The 21,425-nt window shown below is 37.4% G+C and overlaps 1 protein-coding gene across 1 annotated transcript in view; it reads left to right on the forward strand.

The window, feature by feature from the left end:
* Nucleotides 1-278: 278 nt before the first annotated feature.
* Nucleotides 279-21,425, forward strand: part of LOC139116194 (transient receptor potential-gamma protein-like) — a 46,244-nt gene continuing 25,097 nt past the window's right edge. Inside the window, exons 1-5 of the mRNA XM_070678752.1 lie at nt 279-532; nt 7,875-8,005; nt 14,379-14,879; nt 19,427-19,805; nt 20,666-20,808. Coding sequence (XP_070534853.1) covers nt 349-532; nt 7,875-8,005; nt 14,379-14,879; nt 19,427-19,805; nt 20,666-20,808 — 1,338 coding nt within the window. The 5' untranslated portion in view covers nt 279-348. The remainder of the gene's footprint in view (nt 533-7,874; nt 8,006-14,378; nt 14,880-19,426; nt 19,806-20,665; nt 20,809-21,425) is intronic.

Consider the following 21,425-nt stretch of genomic DNA (forward strand, 5'->3'; position numbering starts at 1 on the left):
ATATTAGATGGGAAAATATGTTGATTTAAGGTGAAAACGTAATAAATACAACATAAGAGTTACGAAAGGTCATTTAAGAGGTAAATTTTGTGTACAATTACATGTCGAATCAACTTTGCAAAATTATTGAGTCAGGGTCAGCTGGCGAATCAATTATAATGATATGAAATATCTTGCAATAATTATCCCTTTCTTGATTGGTTGATTTGTAAGTGATGCAAATAGAGTATTTATCACGGAAAATTATGGTAGCCTTGGGTATAAAGTTAATAAGTTATTGAAGAGATAGCCAAGGGATTCATCAGTTCATCCGATCTGTTACATACAGCATAGCGGCTTCGACTCAACATGGCTAAGTCGAATTTAATCGCTACCAGCAAAGAAGTTGAAGACCTCTTCCTGACTGCGGCTGAAAAAGGTGACAAAAGGGCAATTCTCGTCGCTCTTGACCACTGTGATGTGTTTGATGTCAACTGTAAAGATGTAGATGGACAAAGCGCCCTGCTCATCGCAATTGTAAACGGACACTTCGGTAAGCCATTTTCATCACCCTGAACTTTGCATAATTATAACCTGTGTCACGGATAGTCTTGTTTATAGGTTAGCAGCGCCGGCACTTCATCGTACATTTTCCATGCCATTATTCCATATTTAGCATGGAATATCTGTGAAACCCTATTTTTTTGTCAAGAGAAGAACAAAAGGGGCTTCAGACATTTTCAAGGCATAAATTTATCTGTAAGCAGAGTTGTGATGAAGGTGCCGTTCAGAAACTTTTCTTCATACGACAGTTTTACGCATTATTGATGTTTATAGGCTTTTGTCCCCTCATTGGATAAGTACCGTCCGTGCCATATAGGCTAGTGGATTCCTGAGTTTACCTTATTTGTACGCGATATAGGATGTCATTATACATCTACGAGAACTATAGAATTTTGCGTTTGCTAAAAAAGCCGTACAAAACACCCGTTCCGTAACACGTACGGTTTCCAGGCGCCCCATCCCCTGCGGCTGCATCTGTGCGTTCACTGTTGAACGGTTTCAAGGGACACATAGGACGAATGCTACAACATGTCTCTCGCGCGCTCTGTGCGTATGTGTGTAGTATAGTGCACACGTACACACATTATCCAGATCTTGTAGAATTGCGTCCGAGATAGCATTCCACACTTCCGCTATTAATCGGAAGAAAAATTGTTGACATTGCACGAAAATGGTCACTTTTCGGACAATTTTATGTCCCAGTCAGGAATGTAAGATGTATGATAATAAGGTTATCAAGAAAATACCGCAAAGGTTGCACTCGGACATTGGCTCCGCTTCGCGTGGGTCGATACGCTGTGCCAATGTCCTCGTGCATCCTTTGCGGCAGTTTTGTAATAACCTTATAACATAGGGATAACAAAGGAATACGATTGTAGTCTGAATTCTGAGGATACTACATACGTCGGTGGTCTTGATATAGTAGGTAACTTTGAGATTATTTTAACCAATAATGGTTACTTGCTTTATTTTCATTTTACCATATAGAACAATTCACGTTGTCAGAAATTATGTATCATTATCTTGATCCTCCCGGTAACTCTAGCTTACATTTGTAATGCAATCTTCTCTATAAAACATATAGTGTCAAGTTCACTTCAGGGTATTGCATGAGCCTTTTTGGATGTTGACTCATGAAAGCTAATTTGTTGCATAGTGGAAATCTTCAATTTTCAGTGGACTTCTAATATACCATTATAGTAAGGGTAATTACCATAGTTGTACAAGGGCGTCGACATTCATATCGCATTTGCTGCTAATTATGTCTTCGGTTTCAGAATTGTTTCAAGGCAAAAGATTAAATATAAATAGTCTCTACGGAACGCGTTAATTCATCTCTTTTTTCAAGTCATGCGAAGGAGAAAAAATCAAGAGCAAACGAAAGTCAAAAAAAAAGCAATAACCTAAATAATGCTACACAATATTTTCAACACCAGTGAATTTCGGATTATTATTAATCTTCAAGATACTCCCAATACATAATCTCTCATAGAATGCCTGCACAGTGTACTAGAACAGGCTCTTCTCCCTTTGAATATTGAACCAATAGCATACAGTATCCAATTAATTTATCACTTAAGCATTGGTTACAATGTGATCGTTCAGATGTCATAACAGGGACAGGCCAGTGAAATCTGAGGGGATAATCAAATTTATATGATTATCTAAGGACATCGTCGTTTACACAAGCAACAGAGTTTTGAATATTCATAGAGATTACAATACGAGTAAAAGTGAAAGTTGGCTGTTACTATCTTAATCTGACATATAGTTAACGGGGCTTTTGATTCGTGCCATAAACTAACAATGAACTCGTTTCGTAAATAAATATTATTATATGAAGAATATTGCTATCAAATTTTTCACTCAATTGTAAACAGTTATACTTGAAAATGAATAAAGTAGGTGTATCAAGAAGACAAGGATTTATTTTCATAAATACTACAACAACAATCGGTAGTTTGTAATATGTTACCTCGTTCTAATAAATATATTGACATACGAATTAAGCAAATGTTACTCTAAAATATATCTTAAATTTGCAAAATATAAATAAATGTGTTTCTTGTAATCGAGCTCTGCCTCAATTAAAATTACGACTAGATTATCCTGAATAAATGTGCGCAATGAATTGTTCATAACAACTAAAAGAACCGTTTTGGGAAGAGAACATCGTCGTAAACCACACGCCCCTCTACAGCAACAGCTTGGCGCTGTTGTGGAAATCATGCTCTGTCTCGCGAGAATGGGAACAGATCTAGAACAATTATAGACAGCAACTCAACATCTTAAATGTAGCTGTATACCACGATAGAGATGACAGAGATAATAAATATCAAAGTTTTACTTGTGAGCTACTGGAGACGTATTGAAGATTTTACACATTTTCATTTTGGATGTTTGAGAGTAAAAGGATAATGCAAGACCATCGTACAACGTATAATCTAGATTTCGTTTAAAAACAATTTTAAGAATGTTACCCTCCAGAATATTTTACGTGTAAATGTCTCAATGTGATAATTGCGTAGAGCAATAGAATGTTTCAGCTATCATCACTTACATGTACGTGAAATATTACTACCAGCTGCATTAATGTGTCATTAAATAAAAATGATTACTGACATAAGAAATAATGTCAATATCCTTTTACTCAAATGCCTCTCATGTACTTTAAATACGTAAAATTCACCGTTATTTAATCATATCCGAATGAAGCATCCCCTTGCACTTGACAGACTCCGCACGTAAATATGTACATACGTGCGTGCGTGCATAATACATACATACATACATACATACATACATACATACATACATACATACATACATACATACGTGCTAAAAATATGCCAAGAATGTATCATTTGGATTTAAAAGTATTCTGACTCATATCGAAACTCATAAATTTGAATGTTGATGTTCTTCTTGTGATATAATTTGTACGATAATTGTACGTCCAAGTATCTACTCCTCCGATATGCTGAAACAAATTCCCCTTTTTTTAGATCATCATTAAGGAAAATTGCTTTGCAAACAAGGTTGGCTGATTCTCCATATTCTACTAAATTGGTTATGAATTCCTCGCATCAACTGTAATACTGTAATATGCACCAAAGTTGGTTTTAAATGGAAACGTGGGATGGGATAACCCAAGTTTCCGTCTAAAGCTTGATATGTTACTCTTCTGGAATAGGCTGTTAAAAAGACCAGACAACCAAATGACGAAATCAGTTTTTTCTGTGGGATTATGCTTTGCAAACAAAAAATTGGTCTAATGATATAAAGAGTGTTCTCACAGAAATTGGCTTTCAAAGTAAATTTTTGAACCGAGAAACGATAAAATTAGAAGAAGCTCGTGAAATGTTAAGAAACTTTCATGCTAGAAAATAGGAATTAGATGTACAACCAAAGTCAAAATTAAGAACGTATTATATTTTTAAAAAGGAATACGGAAAAGAAATGTATTTGACAGGTTGTATGTCTCGTGCGAAGCGGTCTCTCATGGCCCAGTTTAGGACGGGCATACTCCCACTTAAACGGACAAAGTCGCCCACTTTTTCGTGATTTTAGTTTGATACGAGATACTATTTATATCGTTTGACATTTTGAAAGGTACTGAATGGGTGACCATGCATATAGACAACCCCGGTTTTAGACAAATTAAATGAAACCATGGCGAAAATGAATTAATGGCCATGACCATTAATTCAAAATCAAATATTGGCAAATAATGAACTGGAAAAGTGTGACGGATTTCCTTTGTCCTAGTTTGTCCTAGTGTGACAGTTTGAGGAGTCTACAACAAAAACTGGGAGAAACAAAAGAAATTTTACACACATTTCTTGGGTTCATTATTTGCCAATATTTGGTGCAAATCTAAAAAGATTTTCAGCAAATATGTACTTTAATGGAATTACGAGCTTGGTTGTTCGAAAAGAATAATGCTTGGGAAGCGCAAATATCTGCCATGCACATTTTACAATGATTCTAATAGCCAAGCCGCAACAGATTTAAAAAATTATTTGACGTCTTTCTTGCACGTAAACACACTAAGTATTTGACAAAATAATGTATTGTATGACTTATAGAATTTGTTATATTTGTTTTTGTTGGCTGAATAACGAGAAATCAATATTGATGAAATCGTCACAATCATGCAGACTCAGCGTATTTTACTAATGTCGTTATCCTCGTAATCATTATATTCTTATCGCTATCTACGGTGTTGATATCGTAATCATTCGAACAACTGTCGAGGCTGTTAATTCTTTCATAATTTGAAATGATTAACTTATCTGTTAGTGTCTATTCTATTTTAAAGATATTATTTATCAGCCGATCGTAGCCTTCGAATATTTGCGCACGAGCGAATCCCTTACAATTCCAAAATGCTTCGTGTGCTGATCATTTTTTGTATATATACCTTTATCTTTATCCTACTTTAACTTTCACCCAATGCATAGTAACAGAATGCATGTCAATTTGAAAAAATAATTATTAATGCAACGTGGGCACTATTTGTACATGACTAGCGCATGGTAATCGTCTAGAACAAACGTAATCGTAGTCTACATGGGAACGCCTCCATGAAACTTTGAATTGTCATTTTGTTTAGTCAACGTACTAATTTGCCACACCCATGTGCATTGTGTATTTCAAAAATAAATCGAATTTTTACTTTTCGCTCTTTCACATCAAAACAACAATTGCCATTCCAAATATTAAATTGCAATTCTGTAGAAAGACTACTACAATGAAACGTTTTTATGCATATGAAGCACCGTTCTTATAATTTGCGTTTTGCAGCTTTAGATATGTTGAAAGAAGACAATCAATCAATCGATGTAAAATTAAATGCATTACTATTACTACTATTCAAGTGTTGTTATAGATCATGTAGGCTATGAGTTTATGTCTGTATGCATGCATGCATGTATGTATGTAGTTTGTAGGTAGGCAGGTAGATGTATTGATGTATTCAGAGAAGAAGAAGAGGGGAGAAGAATCGGTCTATTTGACGGAATTTTGAAATAAAAAGAAAGATAATCACATTAAGGACAAGCGTATTTCGTAATTATCAATCTAAATGCAATTAACATAGGTTCTATTTTTTGAACAGTTGTTTGAATATTATCCAGGTTATTTTCATATTTGAAATTCTTTCCAAAGATATTTTCTTAACGCTGGTATGTAGCTCATTGCGCTGTATTTAGATAGCAATTCAATGACCTGTCCTTCAAATTGAAAATCGATGGTCATGTTACGCTGTTCACGAACATTTGACGCCTGTGACGATTTGTAGGCCCATATGGTAGGCAGTAATGTTATATGAATTATTTTATATTAGTATGAACGCCATTTGAAAAATGCAAATGGGGCAAAATAATAAACGTGAGAACTTCCTACAATTCAATATTTGACGCTCTTGGGGTGAGAATGAATTACACGCGATGGTGCAGTGTGCATAACCAGGCCCGTAGTGTTTGGCACTTTTATGGTTTCAGACCCAGCTACTTACAACGTTTATTCAAAAGTTTAGAGTACATACAACACGATTGGAACTAAATTGGGATAATTGGATGGTGAAGTAACGTCTGTTTGATCTGCAAATGTAAGCTCATCTGCTTTTCTTTTTAAGTTACACACTTACTTATATGAGTAATTTGTACTATTGCAACATTCAGCCATACGGCAACTAACACTTTTGAGAAATTTTAAAAATATGAAAATCCAATTATCCCAAATTAGTTACAATCGTGTTATACACTTGCTTTTAATCTAGAATAATAAACTAGGTATTGAGCTACAAATATAGATAGCCAATTAAAGTGATGAGAAGTGACAGTTCTATCCGACTAAAGTTTCTCTCCTCAAACACTACACAACGTTCCAACAGTTCATAATTGCATACTTCGTTATCCTGATATCACCGTACGAAAGATTACTCATTAGTCAATACTATTTGAACACTCAGTCTCTAAAATCGCTATGAAGTGCAAAAAATAATCCATGTGTACAGACATCCACAGAGAAACTTCCGTTATTTTGAGCTGGCAGTTTTTAATTCCCGTTAATTAGTCTTCAGTGCACATTCTGACTGATTGTTTGTTTGATGAGAAAACAACGTTGTGAAGCTTTCGAGTCACTGTGCGGCTTTGTAGGAATAATTTGAAAAGAATACGAACCCGCTTACTCAAGCTTTGCCAATAGAAAAGGCAGTAACTTGTTTTTGATGTAACACAGGAAATTTAAATAATATAGACAATGACCACCTAAAACGGCACTTGAAAGCTTACAAATGTTCAATATTTGCAGAACACTTTGATCACCAATGAAACTGACATTTGAATTTTTTGACAACGCATTTCTCAGAATCATCATTTGATGATAATGCTGAGGCAAAAAGATGAGCTAATTCTTGAAAGTGGGAGAAATTATAGGGGTTCAAATACCCGCTGGCACCAGTCAATGTAATACCTTGGATAATGTATCCCTCTGTACACATGAGTACTCATTGTATTTACCGTCTGCCGTATGAATCTATCTGTTTAATGGAAGACTCTGCTATATTAAAACATATTTACTTAATTTTGTATTCCCTTTGAAAGTAAATAACCGTGCTCAGTTGATTTTCACATACCATAAATCGAGCTTTTATCAATGCAAACACCATAAATATATCTGGATGCGAGGTCGTGTACGATCTGAGACACTTCCAATTATCTTTACCACAATTAAAATACATAGTTTAGTGATTTAGTAAGCTTGTCTAAGTCATTGTCAAAGATATTTATCGACTTCTTACCAAATGGCAAAGCCTAGACAGTTGTAACTGGAATTAGTCTACGTTTTGGAAAGCACATCCATTTCCAATCACCATATTGAATATAATTTTTTTTAGCAGTGACCAAAATGAACTAATTTTCATATCTTTCTGAGTTAAGTATGTAAAGTGCATTCCAGGAGATATTTTACGTTAGACTAGCCATCGCAATGAACAATAGATAAATCTACAGCCCAGCGTTTGGGTGTTTAACGGCCTCATTGCATCGTTATAAGCATTGAGATAGATCATGCAGGGATCCTGAAAACTGCCGAGTGACAAATCTGTATATAGTTAAATATAAAAAGCAATGGGCTTCGCCGTTTCCTTCAAGCATATACGCTGTCTGGAGGATTTTCATTTGACGGACATCAAGGTCGTGGTACAATTTTTTTATAGCAATGATCTATGACGTCATTCACTATGTCTATGCGTGTTTCTGTTATCAAATTGTGCCCTTTAAATTCTACAGTGAAATCTGTACGGTATTGTGTTTTTTCTCTTGCAGATCTTGTTGAAACTTTATCGTCTCATCCAAGTGTCGACTTGGGTGATTCTTTGCTAAGGGCTGTGAATCTTCAATTCGTACCGGCAGTATGGGCAATCTGCAAAAGTATGAAAGTACGGGATATGTTGCCGGTAAGCTATTTCAAATGAATATGTTTCAGTGTAGTGTGTATGTAGGCTTTCCCTAGCATCCGTACGTCCATGCACAGACGCCGTTAATCCTATCGCTTTGCTTTAACACCGACACAGGATGGCCCAATGTCTAGAATACACAAACACGCATGGCAGAATCATTATATGTGTCATCATTAAAAAATCCATTGTGATAAGTTTCTATAAAAAGTAGTCAAAAAGTATTTCGATGTATTTTCATAACTGTAAAGATAAAACATGTTAGGAGCAGAACGATAATTGCGTACAACATAACGTGTAAGAGTCAATTTATTATTTATAAACGTATATGATGGTATCTCAACATTTAATATCTTACTGAGTAATATCGTTTTATCGACTGTCAATAGCAATAAAATGTCGTTACTTGATTTATGACGTAATTAATCAAAAACGAACATCGTTCTTGTACCACTATTTGATTAAATATATACCGCGTATAGCTGCGTTATGTTATTACTAGTATTAATGAAACTATCAATGTACTGTCAGTCAAAACGTAAGGGATGTCAGTATACTGTTCATCTTGATATTTTGGATAAATTAAAATATTGTGTGCATTTCTATCAGTATGTATGGCCAATATATATTAATTTTTCTCCGTTCTTAGTTTCTTGATGTGAGCGCAAGAAGCCGCAGTGAAAATATCGATAGATTCAATGTTTCATACGATACGTAAATAGCTGAGAGCTAAGAATTCACAAGTCTTTGCAGGCATATTGTCTCGGATAACACGGGAACAAGGTTGGTGTTAAAATGCTCCTAGGGACGTTACCGTGTCAAAGTTCATGTCCCCTTTAAGTAATTACGTCTTTTTTCTCCCCAGTACAAATTATAAAGAGCCGGAGGTACACGTTGTGACCTCGTTTCACACATGAAATGTTAATATTTGCAAACTTATTTCACACATTTTAATCATTTGCCCGGAAATTACTTCACCCTATTTATTATATTGACAATATTTCATACTTAATATTGGCATGGCTATGCCAGTGTAATACATTTTTTTCTCTATTTGGCGTGTGTTCGTAATTGGGATACATGACTACATCGACATCGTGTCTTAAGTTCAAAGTAACATTTTCAATCAAGAATTTTCTGAAATTCTCCTCTAAAGAAAAACTAATTAACACCTGCAATGAATTAAGAAAAATATACGTCAATATATATGTTTGACTGATTAATTGGGTAATGTTCAATGCGGCCGGTTAAGAGAGAACAACATTTGTACATTTCGGCCAACCAATACAGGGCTCGAAATTAACTTTTTACCCTGGTAGTCCACTTGGGCTACCATTTTCTGAAGTTTGTAGCCCAGTGACAATGGCTGGTAGTACATGAATATTTTAGTTTAGGGATACTGTACTCGTCCGGGTATAAGCCCGGTTCAGCAACACAGCACCCCATGTTATGTGTCAGGAACGCTTAATTTATGCTAATTTATGTACATTTTAACACTTTCTATCACTTTCAAAATCGGCTTACACATCCAAAGAAATTGTAACTTGAGTAAAGAAAAACAGAAAAAAAATATTTTTATGATCTTTATGAACTGGCATGCCTTGTTACACCCGAGTCTCTCTATACAGAACGTAATACATTGTTACTGATCGACAACCATAGATAAAAGCGAAACTCAGCCAAGCTTAACTGACACAGTGTTTTATATTACTATTTCAAATCAAACTGATTACACAATCTCTTGATACAGAAGAAATTTCACCAACAAAACCCAAAAACTCTTGACACAAGTACGTCTTGCACGCTGTCGATCAACAGCATAGTGTGAACTGGCATATAAAGACTGCACACGGAAACCAACTCTAGTATCAAACGCTCTGCATCTTGTGAAAACAACAACATAGCAGTGAAAATTGTAATCGTCACCAGAAAAACCACTCTTCAAAGATGAAAGGATAATTGCTTCAAACAAATGAGACTGCATGTTGACTGCAATTAGCTCGTCCCAAAGTAACGGACATCGCACGCCAAGTATTTCATGTCCCAGGCTTTGGTAGTCCGTGTGGGCTACCATTTCATGGACCTTGGTAGCGCCAGAGAAAAGTTGGTAGTCTGTGGACGCGGGACTACCGCTAATTTCGAGCCCTGCAATAATTGAACAGAAGTTCGCACTTTCAAAAATATTCACCATGGGATTTTAATTGTCATAGGATTTTACTAGCAGAGTAATTAATTATTTAAGGTCATCGGTAAATTGCAAGTCTTTCGTCAGAGATTAAAATGTGAGATATCGGCATAGGAATGTTCCACGTTCTCTGTGACAGTAATTTGGAAGACAACCGATTTACAACAACCCGGGAAACGAAGATTACAGGGCATAGACAAAGTTGCCGTAAAAGCCGAGACATTTGTTGACAAGCGTAGTTGGTGTAGAATGGAAATAACATTAAATTACATTGTAAATATGTTTGAAAGCCGACGGCCCAATCAAAACGCGGTATCGAGTTTGATTTAATTTGATGAATTTATTCAACTGTCAATCAAATCTACAACTTACTCGCTGGCCGTGTACTGCTGCCAATTAATGAATAATGTCTTCTCTTCTAGTTCGCCAAGTGTGCGTCATTAGTCGCAAGTGTCTGTACGTCTTACGCGCAATTGTCCTTTAATGGCCTCAGGCTATGCAATATTAGTCACGCAAAGAGTTTACTCGTCAGTGCAAATTCGGTACATTTATTTTGTTATAGTTGACAAAACGAAAGTACAACGTAACACCGACAGCGAAACTGGGAAATTGAAGATTTAGTACATGGGAAATCGAAAAAGAGAAATATTGCACTTTTGGAAATGAAGATTGTTTGACGGAAATTTTAAATCGAGGCCACAGAGTGCTATCTGTACTGTATAGTTCACCGATTTATCACATTAATATCTGTTACTGAAAGATTTTCAATTTACGGATAGGCCTAAAAATTAATTACTCTGATGGTGAAATTTGGTCTCTTTTCAAATTTCTTTGGGAAAGTACTAACTGGATAATTAATTGGCCGAACCCTGCCTCGAATTAAGAATGAACGACGTATTCTTTAGGCGCAAATTCACGCAGTGCATTTCAATAAAGTAAAACTAAGAGAACCATTATATTCAGATATCTTGTCACCTACTCGCCAATTCGTTGATAATGCATACAATAAATAAACGCCCTAACTTCAATGAAAACGTCCCATTGTTATTGACAAGATATCCATTGTCCGATACATTCCAACATAAAGCTGTAACATTGCTTCTTTATTCGTGTCTTCAGTTTCCAAGGAAGTTCTTACGATAGAGAAACATTTCATCATATCATATCATATCATATCATATCATATCATATCATATCATATCATATCATATCATATCATATCATATCATAAAATATGATATAACAAAGGCGATACACATCAAGTTGCACTGATCTTCTGAGAGTAATTTAATGTGGACTATGTCATTAAATATGACGTTTACAAAAGATGATTAATGATTTTGTACTTGCAAATACCCTGAAGGTTTTCTTTTTTCGAGTGTATTTTGAAGAAATCAGCTCTTAGTGACATATTAAAACAATCCATATTTGTTGAAAGGAATTTTACTCTACAAAACGGTCTTTCCTTGTTTTGAAGAGTCAACTCAAGTACTCATCTTGGACCGAGAACGAGTAAACCCATCAATCTACTGCTTTCCACTCATCTAGGTGAACAAGGACTCACAGTAGCAGTTATTTAGTTTTCGTTTCAGAGTAGGTAGTTGTTAATAAAAATATCACTTATTTTATTGAATGCTCCCAGACGAGGTAAGATAGAAAGTATCGATGGGGCAAAACTTAGATGACGAAGAATTTCTCAGTTGAGTTCATATCGTTTACCGTCAACAGAGACGAATCGCTATGGATACAAACAATCACTTGGGGCCGATGAAAACATGCTCTCAATAATACGATTAACTGTTATTTTACAGTTGACCTTCAGAAATCATAGAACGCGTATAATTTTGTACACCCTTTTGATGAGGCCCGCCACATTGCTTATCTTGACAAATCGGGATTTAATGAGATACAGTGCACCTGAGCTACTCATCGCGTCAGTGATATCGTAACCAATAAGAACCAAAGGGCATTGGCACTGAATTGCTTTCATCTCTCATATCCAGATACTATCCATATAATGTAGTTAATAATTACAAGATGACTCTGTTCAGTGGACCGTAACTGAAATGCGCATTTGGATTTTAGAGCACCTTGACATTTTAACTCGAAGGGTATCATGAGTGATTAGTTCATTATCAATAAGCCTTCTATGGAAAATTACTGTATTGCCCAGGATGTCACTACTTGAATTTGGCAGCTGACCTAATTTGAATTGACTGCATATTGGAAAAGGTCGGTTTACAAAAATATTCCCCCTTGTGGACGAGATGGTTACCTCAGCTTATTAATTATTTATATGGAATGTTATAGAAATTAATACGTTTAGGGGGTTATTCATCCCCTACCTCATTCTCCTACATTGTGATAGTGGCGATATCCTGCTTTCAAGTTCTTATGGGGCTATTTCATTTTGATTAACTATTTTAATGTCGAAGAACTGGTCATATATCAACGTAGTACACTTGAGAGCCGTCATTGAATGTGCAGCTGTCAACACATACCTTCCAACTATTGAAACAGCATTTTAGTTATTAGCAATATGAACGACCTTCATAAGTCTGACTACGGAATTAGACTGTACAGTGTGGCGTTAACACCAATACAGGCCATCACTACGTCAGCTGCGTCCATCAAATGTTTGACGAGTCTAAAGTGTCACGATAATAAGGTATTGGCACCTATGCACTCCTAAGTTAATGCAACTGCGTTAAAAATTTATCTCAAAAGAGGCTGCTTGTCATTTCAAATTTATACGTCCGATAAAGTAGCAACGTGTAAATATTTCCTATCATGAATTCTTGATGATTACTCATATAGGCCTACTGTGATAGCGACAAAGGCGAATAGTTGTCACCTGTATCGATAGTTTATTAAAGCGGATTTCGTGAGAATTATCCCAAATTCATATAGATTTCTCCATCCAACTCTGCTGTGAATGTATAGTGGTAGTAGAAAGTGTCAATATACAATGTTTATCATACCACTTTAGTCAACTAGTGTTTGGGGCGAAAACGCTTGGCTTGAGCTGAGCTGGCTTGAGCTGTCGTTTGAACTTTCAGATTGTAAAGAATGCTTCTTTAGCCGTCATTCATTCATCGGCAAGCTATTATGTTCGAAGTGCAAATGGTCGGTTACCTGATATTATCACATGCACAAGCCGAGTTTGTCGTCTCCGAACAAAAAATACGGGATTTATTCTCTGGTCGTTCTACGTCACGATAACCCGCGTCTATGTCATCAATTTTGGTGCGTCGGACCTTTTTTTTTGTGGATCTTCGGTGTGCTCGTAAATATGTAAACAAACAACATGGCGCCGATGTTTCTCCCACGATCAAAAGTCATGTAATGAAATCGATATTTTCACAGACTACGACATTACTAATCCGAACAATGTAAACACAAGAGTGTACCGCCTGTATATTCCGAAGGAATTACGTGAATAATTTGCGGAAACAACGAACTCGAAGTGGTCGCGTATAGCCTACCGTGGGTTCCGTACGCATTGCAAACAGGCGCGACCTTTACAGTGTTCGCGCCGTCGAGATTCAGTCGATATTTGTTCCCGAAAAATAGCGTATCTTCGTCTGTGATAAATTTCTAGGACTATGCTATCTTTGAAATAGATTATAACTTTGCGGAAGATAGCCTACGTGTAGACCGAGAGCTGTCATTTGCTCCACACACGAACGAACGTGAGCGCTAACGCACACGATGGACGACTGGAAATGATTGACAACTTGTGCACGGCGTACTGATATTTATTCCTAAAGTAGTTCAAAGTTTAAACGCGGAATCGTCATGGAAAACTTATTTTATTTTGCAAAAAATAACGAATTCTTGGCTTGTGCATGTGATAAGTATATTATTCCCTAATATTTTTCTTCGTTCAGCTCGGAAAATACTCGTGACGTAATGACCGTGTCACCACTCGTCTTCGACTCGTGGTGACACGGTCATTACGTCACTCGTATTTTCCTTCGCTGAACGAAGAAAAATATTAGGGAATAATATCTAATTAAATATTACAGGAACGTATTCTACTATATATGACTTATTAACCAACAATGGAATAATTTTTGAAGCTTTGCTATTGTTTGATATGTTTGTACATTGATTTCAGTTTATCAGGTCTGTATGTTAACACCATTCTCAATTATCACTAAATCATTTTCTGTCATTAATTTATAGGGAGGACTGAATTGCCGTTCTCTGAACAGCGATTTCCATCCAGATATTACACCGATGGTGCTGGCAGGACACTATAACAACTATGAAATATTAAAGATCCTGATAGATCACGGCGCTACGATCGATGACCCTGAGGAGTATGAGTTCTTCACAGAGGAGTTCACCATGGAACACTCTGTCGGGAAAATCAATGTTTATCGTGCATTGTGTAGTGAGGCGGTCATCGGTCTTACCAGGGCAGACCCAGTCAGGCGGGCCTTCGATCTCAGTCATCAGATGCGAAAATTGAGTATTCGCAACTTCGAATTTCGATTTCAGTTTGAAGAACTGGCAACGAGTTGTGAAGACTTTGCCGCAGCGCTCCTGAATCACGTTCGAAACAGCAAAGAGCAGATAACAGTGTTGACCCATGACCCAGAAGAGTGGTCCAGGGATGGTTTCCGTGGAGACTATAAGGAGCCGTACAAAGTGAAAGCAGCCATAGAGTGCAGTCAAAAGAAGGTAATGATTTCTGTTTTGATATCAGATCTACACCGACGTTTACTACGAGTGCCATTTACCATGCGATATAATACTGAAGAGGGTAATAACATTGCATGAATACTGAGGAGGGTAATAACATTGCTTGAATACTGAATGAACACACCACTCATAGTAATACCTCAGTCTTTTGCAATTACCTTTTAGCCAATCAGCTGTGTCGAATTGCCGCATAAAAAATCATCTTAACTTTCATAAGTCGATCTATCAGCTCAACCTAGTGCATAACTTTTAGTGGCCATGCTGTGTGTGTGTAATGTTTAACCTTCAAGTCGGTTCCATTATTTGAACAAGGCATGCTGGTTTCGATTTTGGAAACTTCTTAAATATATATATATATATATATATATATATATATATATATATATATATATATATATATATATATATATATATATATATATATATATATACATTCGTTCATCCAATTACAAATTCCATCTATATCAGTGAAGTAATACATTTACAATAACAATCACAATGTACAAACCTTGTTTGGGTAAACTATCCTTTGTTCCTTAAAGTCCAAGCCAATTATGATTAATTTAATAATGTCAAAATCGACAACGTACGAATGCTTCCGCGTGACAATTTTCTCAATGATTAGCAAGTTAGAAAATGACTTGTTGTTCTAAGCTAATACATTTGTTTGACTTGACATTGCGTGTAAGTTGCTGTCCGATGTTTTGCCATCAATATTCATTGTCTTCAAGTTTTTAGGACATTGACTTGTTTGTAAAAATGTTTTGCCTCTGTTTGCTCAAGCCATTGTACCATATATTTCTCGCTGATCCTACACGGAATTTTCATTCATGGCTCTTAGACTTATTATTCCACTGTTTAAGCAGAACGAGACCGTACATTCAGTTTGTCGAACTTTGGCTGACGGCCTCACAAGCTTCACTCCGCTCTACAATACTTGTGGTCGTCACAGTCCTGGTGCTTCATTTTAGCAAAGCTTTTGGGGAAAAATAAAGCAATATCGTGCAAGTATAGACGTGATGTGGCAGAAAAACTCTGAGGTACACGGTAAGCGCCTATTACCTGGTCTCTACTAAGGCTATAACGTCCGCTTATTACCCTGAAGGGCCATGCGTTACAAGAAACATATCGCTATTTCCCGAGGCCGCGGCGCCGTAGGCCAAGGGATAATAGCGATGTGCTTCTGGTATAAACGCACGTCCACGAGGGGTATAGTCGACATAATGACCAGGTATATATATAGGTGTTTTGTGACACACCACATGATGCTCATGCTGGTCCATGTTATTGCTTTGGATGTGTGAAGACACATATAGGCTTAGGCCTACGATTCTCAATAAGGTTACGTCTGTGGAAACGTAGCTGTCTGTGGCAGGGGGTTGCGTGCGTGCGTCCATACGGGTCATCAAAAGGTCAACCATCCGTGGCGGGGTTGACCTTTGATGACCCGCATGACGTATGCTACCCTGCCACAGATAGCTGCATTTCTACAGCTAGGGGTAACACTCACAGTAGCTGTGATATCGCAGCGGTACTTGTGGGACTGTGGCGATGACCCCAATGACCCGAGCGCGTTAGATACACGCCACAAGTACCGCTGCGATATCACAGCTACACTCACAGTAGTGCCCACAGCAGTGCTAATTTCTTCACAAAAAGAAGCGAAATGTTCTTAACATACCACTCGACGTCCTTGGTTGCCCTTGAATCTTCGTTATCAATCAGCTCTTCAAGTTCCTACGCTGTTGGAATGGAAAATCTTGCTATTCTAGTCAGAGGTTCGGCGCTCATCGCCGCTCTAAATCACCCGCCGTTTCAAAGTTGGCACTTTTTGCAAGACTATTTGCATAGGATAATGTTGAACAAAAATTACCCCGATGTCATTATTTTCGCATCTGTGGGGACTAAACGTATCTATTTCTCGTCACGTGACGTTTTCTGGCAAATTTTGACACAAAATGGGCATGTGCCCTGGTTTAAAGCCCCAACTCCCGTATAAAAGCGCGAGAACCTACGAGAGTGGTCATAATGGTGGGATATTCAAACGTACTCGGTACGCTCTGGACGCAGTCCATAAAACCGCTAATTTAGAAATCTACCGATTAATTTTTTCTTGGAAATTGAGGGATATGTGTATAAGTATTTGGAGCACAATATACTTGGTTTCTGACGAAATTAAATTTGAAATGACGTCTGGAACCAGAAAAGGATAAAATATTTGCCGGTAATATCGCCGGTATAACGTTCGATGTTCAGTTTGAATCTGCATGATTGACATGATATGCAAATTGCATATGAGTCATGAGCGATACGTTGTTTACTTTTTCCGTACGTAGCGTTGATTGTTCAAGGCGGGGAAAAACACCAAATACTCGGAGCGTACCGAAAGATACAAACGCACACACACTGTGTATAACAAATACATGCAAAACATTTGATTCGGTAGTTCTCTTTTTGGAAAATTTGTTGGTCCTGAAAAGGACCGTTTTCATTTATGTTGGCCTACCTGAACAGTACATTTTACAGACAGGAAAGTATACTGTCATTCATGCCCGGCATAAAGTACGTCTGGTATGTTCGGGTTGAGACCACGGACAATTTCCAGCACAAATTCTGGCATGATCTTTCACTTTGTCTACACTGTCTGTATATCTTCTGTCTTCTTTTCAAATTTCAAGTTTTACCCTCTAGTCAACGTACTGTTGAAAGCGCAATCATCGCAATGCGATATGCGTAACTATCGCTTAGCTGTTTCCAAAAGTGATATACATTTTCTTTCCCGATCTAAAGCCGTGCATGCCTATGTAACACAAAGCGAACAAAGTCAAAATTCAAAAAACAAGTAGCCTCCAATGTGCTGACAAAACCGGGATTTTTTTGACGCCTGCAATCGCCTTCGGCATATTCGGTCGTCACTGCTGGGTTACTTATGCTGATCAGACGTCGAGTTGACAAACGTCGCCGGCGGCAGCTGAGGTCACCGTACTAATCAGTCCCATAAGTTGCACTCAAATGTTCGCGCTCGATCCCATCACAGCTAGCTCCGATTCATTCCTGGCAAAGAAAATTCCCGAGGCATCCTCTAGTGCTCATCAGTGACCGCTATCTTCATAAATCCAGCTGACATAGTGTGATTAGCAGTCTGACTCTGACTACCCGCGTTTGTAATGAACTAGTATCGCGACTGCGTGGAGAGTGTAGAAGTGCAGTGCACTCGATTTTGGCGGGATCGTTCAAAGTAGCGAAATACTAGAACTCACCATTTTATAAGGAGGGATGAACATTGAAACGAATGCTCCGAGAATTCATGCAATCACTTTATTCTGATTTTTTTTTAGTGATTAAATATTAGCAGTTTTGATTTCTAAAATAAGTATTTTTCAGAAGCTTTTTGAAATAATCATAAGACAACAAATCGACACCACATTTCATTTCGGTCACCATAAAACTTGTAATCGAAGCCGGGGGAATAGTCGTCGGTACCCTCCCATCCGACAGCGCCGAGTTCATGAGACAACGAAATTTTTGAAAAGGAAATTACAACTACCATCCAAGAACTGTGGAAAACTACGTTTTATAATGGAGACACAGCCCTGCCTCGCTGAACTAAGGTCGAATGAGGAAAGGATTGTTTGTAAGACAAAAGCTCTACAAATTTGGTAGACAACTTGGCCGTTGAGCATTATGGTAAATGTCCGTCGTCCATTGAAATAACCACACTTGATAAATTTGGACATCTAGTAGGCGAATTTGCTGTTCTTTCAGAACTGTTTTGATTTTTTCCCGTTCTTTCCTGAAATGCGGCATTTCTAGGACGGCGTTTGGACAAAACGGTGCTTCATTATTATCTTCAATCAAGACTCCCTGCAAGAGTTATGTACACTATATATACTATGACTGAGCCGAGGAAAACCCCGATAATAGACCCCGGGGCAGAAAAACTTCATTTTCTACGATTTCTGCATCGTTTACCCGTATACAAAGATGCGGATAGCTATTGCCACTGTCATGACATGCATTATGTTGAATCATTCAAAAACGCGCTGAATACAATGACAAACGCTTCGTTTTCGGACGAGAAACGTATACCATGACGCATGAGAACTACGAAGTGTCGATCGATCGCCTGGCAACGTCATCACGGTTTGTACAAATGCGAGGCGACGCCGCGCCGAACCTCTGCTCCAGTAAGACTTTGAAAAAGTCTATGTTCAAGACAAACCTATGGGGGAAATGAGTGGATATATCGTATGGAAAGTAAACCGTAAAATTGGGTGAAAATAGTATACGTAAAGTCACCGTGCAGTCAATGTTTACATTATGTGGCGTGCACGTTCTATTTTTGGAGGTGTTCAACCAGCTGTTTTAATTTGCTACTTTTTGTTCACAAAGAAACCATATTAGTTATGTTTTGCTCCGCCCATTTTTATCGATTTTTCTCGGTAGGGCCCTACCGAGAGTTACCGGTTTAAATATTTGCTAGCCGATCGCGATTTCTCAAAAGCGTTTGTGTTCTTTTTCCACAGTTTGTTGCCCATCCCCACTGTCAACAACGACTTGCAGAGTGTTGGTATCACGGATTGACTGGATGGCGAAGTCATAGTACTTGGAAGAGCATGCTTTATTCAGCGCTTATGATGGTGTCATTTCCAATATTATCCCTGTGTTTCATAGTGGCACCCAAGAAGTATCCAGGAAGCCTCCTGACAATTCCATACGTAAGGTTTCTCTGTAACGTGATGTCACAGTTCATTTTCCTGGTGTGTTTGATTGTACACTTCGTTGATATCTCTCAGTTTGACGTCAGTGACACCAAAGACGTCGATAGCGAAGAAGATGGGACGGTGATTAAAGGCAACCTGACACCAACTTGGCTTGAAATTTTTATCATTATTTTTGTTATAGGTAAATATGCGTCTCATATTGTTTGCTCTCCCTATATTTTATTCAATATTGAAACAGAGGAAAAGAGAGGCACGTCTGTGCAAATTACATGTAAATTTCCGTTAAAGTGAATTAGCCATACATTTTATACGAGCTTTGTTTACATTTTTTACATGTTAATGAAGAACCATTTTGTTCTAGAAAACCATGTTAAGCCTATCTCTATAGCTTACGTTTAGATAGCTTTTCTTTCCATATACAGGAACGTTGCTGTTGTACAGGTTACATTTGTTGACAAGCCGAGTATCGGGACAGTGTAGAATTACAATCTCTAAGTCCATTAATGAACAGAGAAGTGTCGAAAACTTTATTATTGTTTTTTGTCACTTCTGAGAGTTTAGTTTTTATGCCAACTTTTTATCGTACACGTGGATACGTTTAATATGACCTTCGACGACCTTTCATTGTTCCAAGTTAGTCAAAAGTGACAAGGATTTTATCCAACTGCGTCTCTAACATACTCTGCTTAAAGGGGTAGTCGTCGGAACTCTGCTCAAAGGTTGCCAGGGACCCCTACGACCGATGTAAATACTGTATCTAGGGTACGTTGGCGATTGATGAAAGTTGAAACATGCTTGTTAACAATGAATATAGTAAACTTTATAAGTTACAGCTATGTTGAAGTGATGCATATAGATGCATGAAATACATTGTTTATAAACAAGAAAGTCGCACACGCGCAGTTCCGACGACTACCCCCCTTTAATCTCACAGGTCATATAGTATGTTTTGTCTGGTCCATCACTCCATTAACGTATTTCAATATCTGCGAAATCGTTTTCTGTAATTTAAATAACACATTGTATCTATCTTGTCGACAGCTATGACGTGGCATGAGCTTTGTCAACTCCATCGTAAAGGTAGAAGCAGTTTCAGAGGAGAGTTGCAGACTAATTTGTTTGACATCGTCACACTATGTCTGTACTGGGGTTGGATTGTTATCAGGATTATTGCTGCTATGCAGGTGCGCCCTCTTTGTGTCATTTTCCCGATCCTCTATGCGTATGTTACTTCATGGCGGTTTACTGTGATAAAAATATTTGAATGTGTCTAGCATAATATTACAGCATCTCTTCCAACTACACCCACGCGGGTATGAAATCGCCGAAACACGAAACTGATCTTGCTTGACGTGCTAACTCATTCACAGTCCTTCATATCAGTCCAAAATTTGAGGTTTTGGGTAATATTTATCCTTTCCAACAACAACAACAACAACAACAACATCAATAATAATAATAATAATAATAATAATAATAATAATAATAATAATAATAATAATGATTAATATAAGTATAATATAGAAATAATAACACGAATAATAATAGGTTCAATTTCCGTGAAAATTTCACCATAAGGGTATTTTGAGTCGAAAAGACCAAATATGATATCGATTTCACTGCCCTATGTTTCCATGGTAACCATTTTAGGGGTCGAAAATTTCAGTTTTTCTAATATCCAATGAAAAGTTACTTTGATTGATATGAAAAGTATCTAGCGGGGAGAGTTCGGGTCAGAGAACACAAAAACCAGACTTATTTTAATGTTTTGAGTTGCAATGGTAACTATTTTGGGATTGAA

This window comes from Ptychodera flava, chromosome 17 (assembly GCF_041260155.1).
Source record: "Ptychodera flava strain L36383 chromosome 17, AS_Pfla_20210202, whole genome shotgun sequence".
NCBI classification, from domain to species: domain Eukaryota; kingdom Metazoa; phylum Hemichordata; class Enteropneusta; family Ptychoderidae; genus Ptychodera; species Ptychodera flava.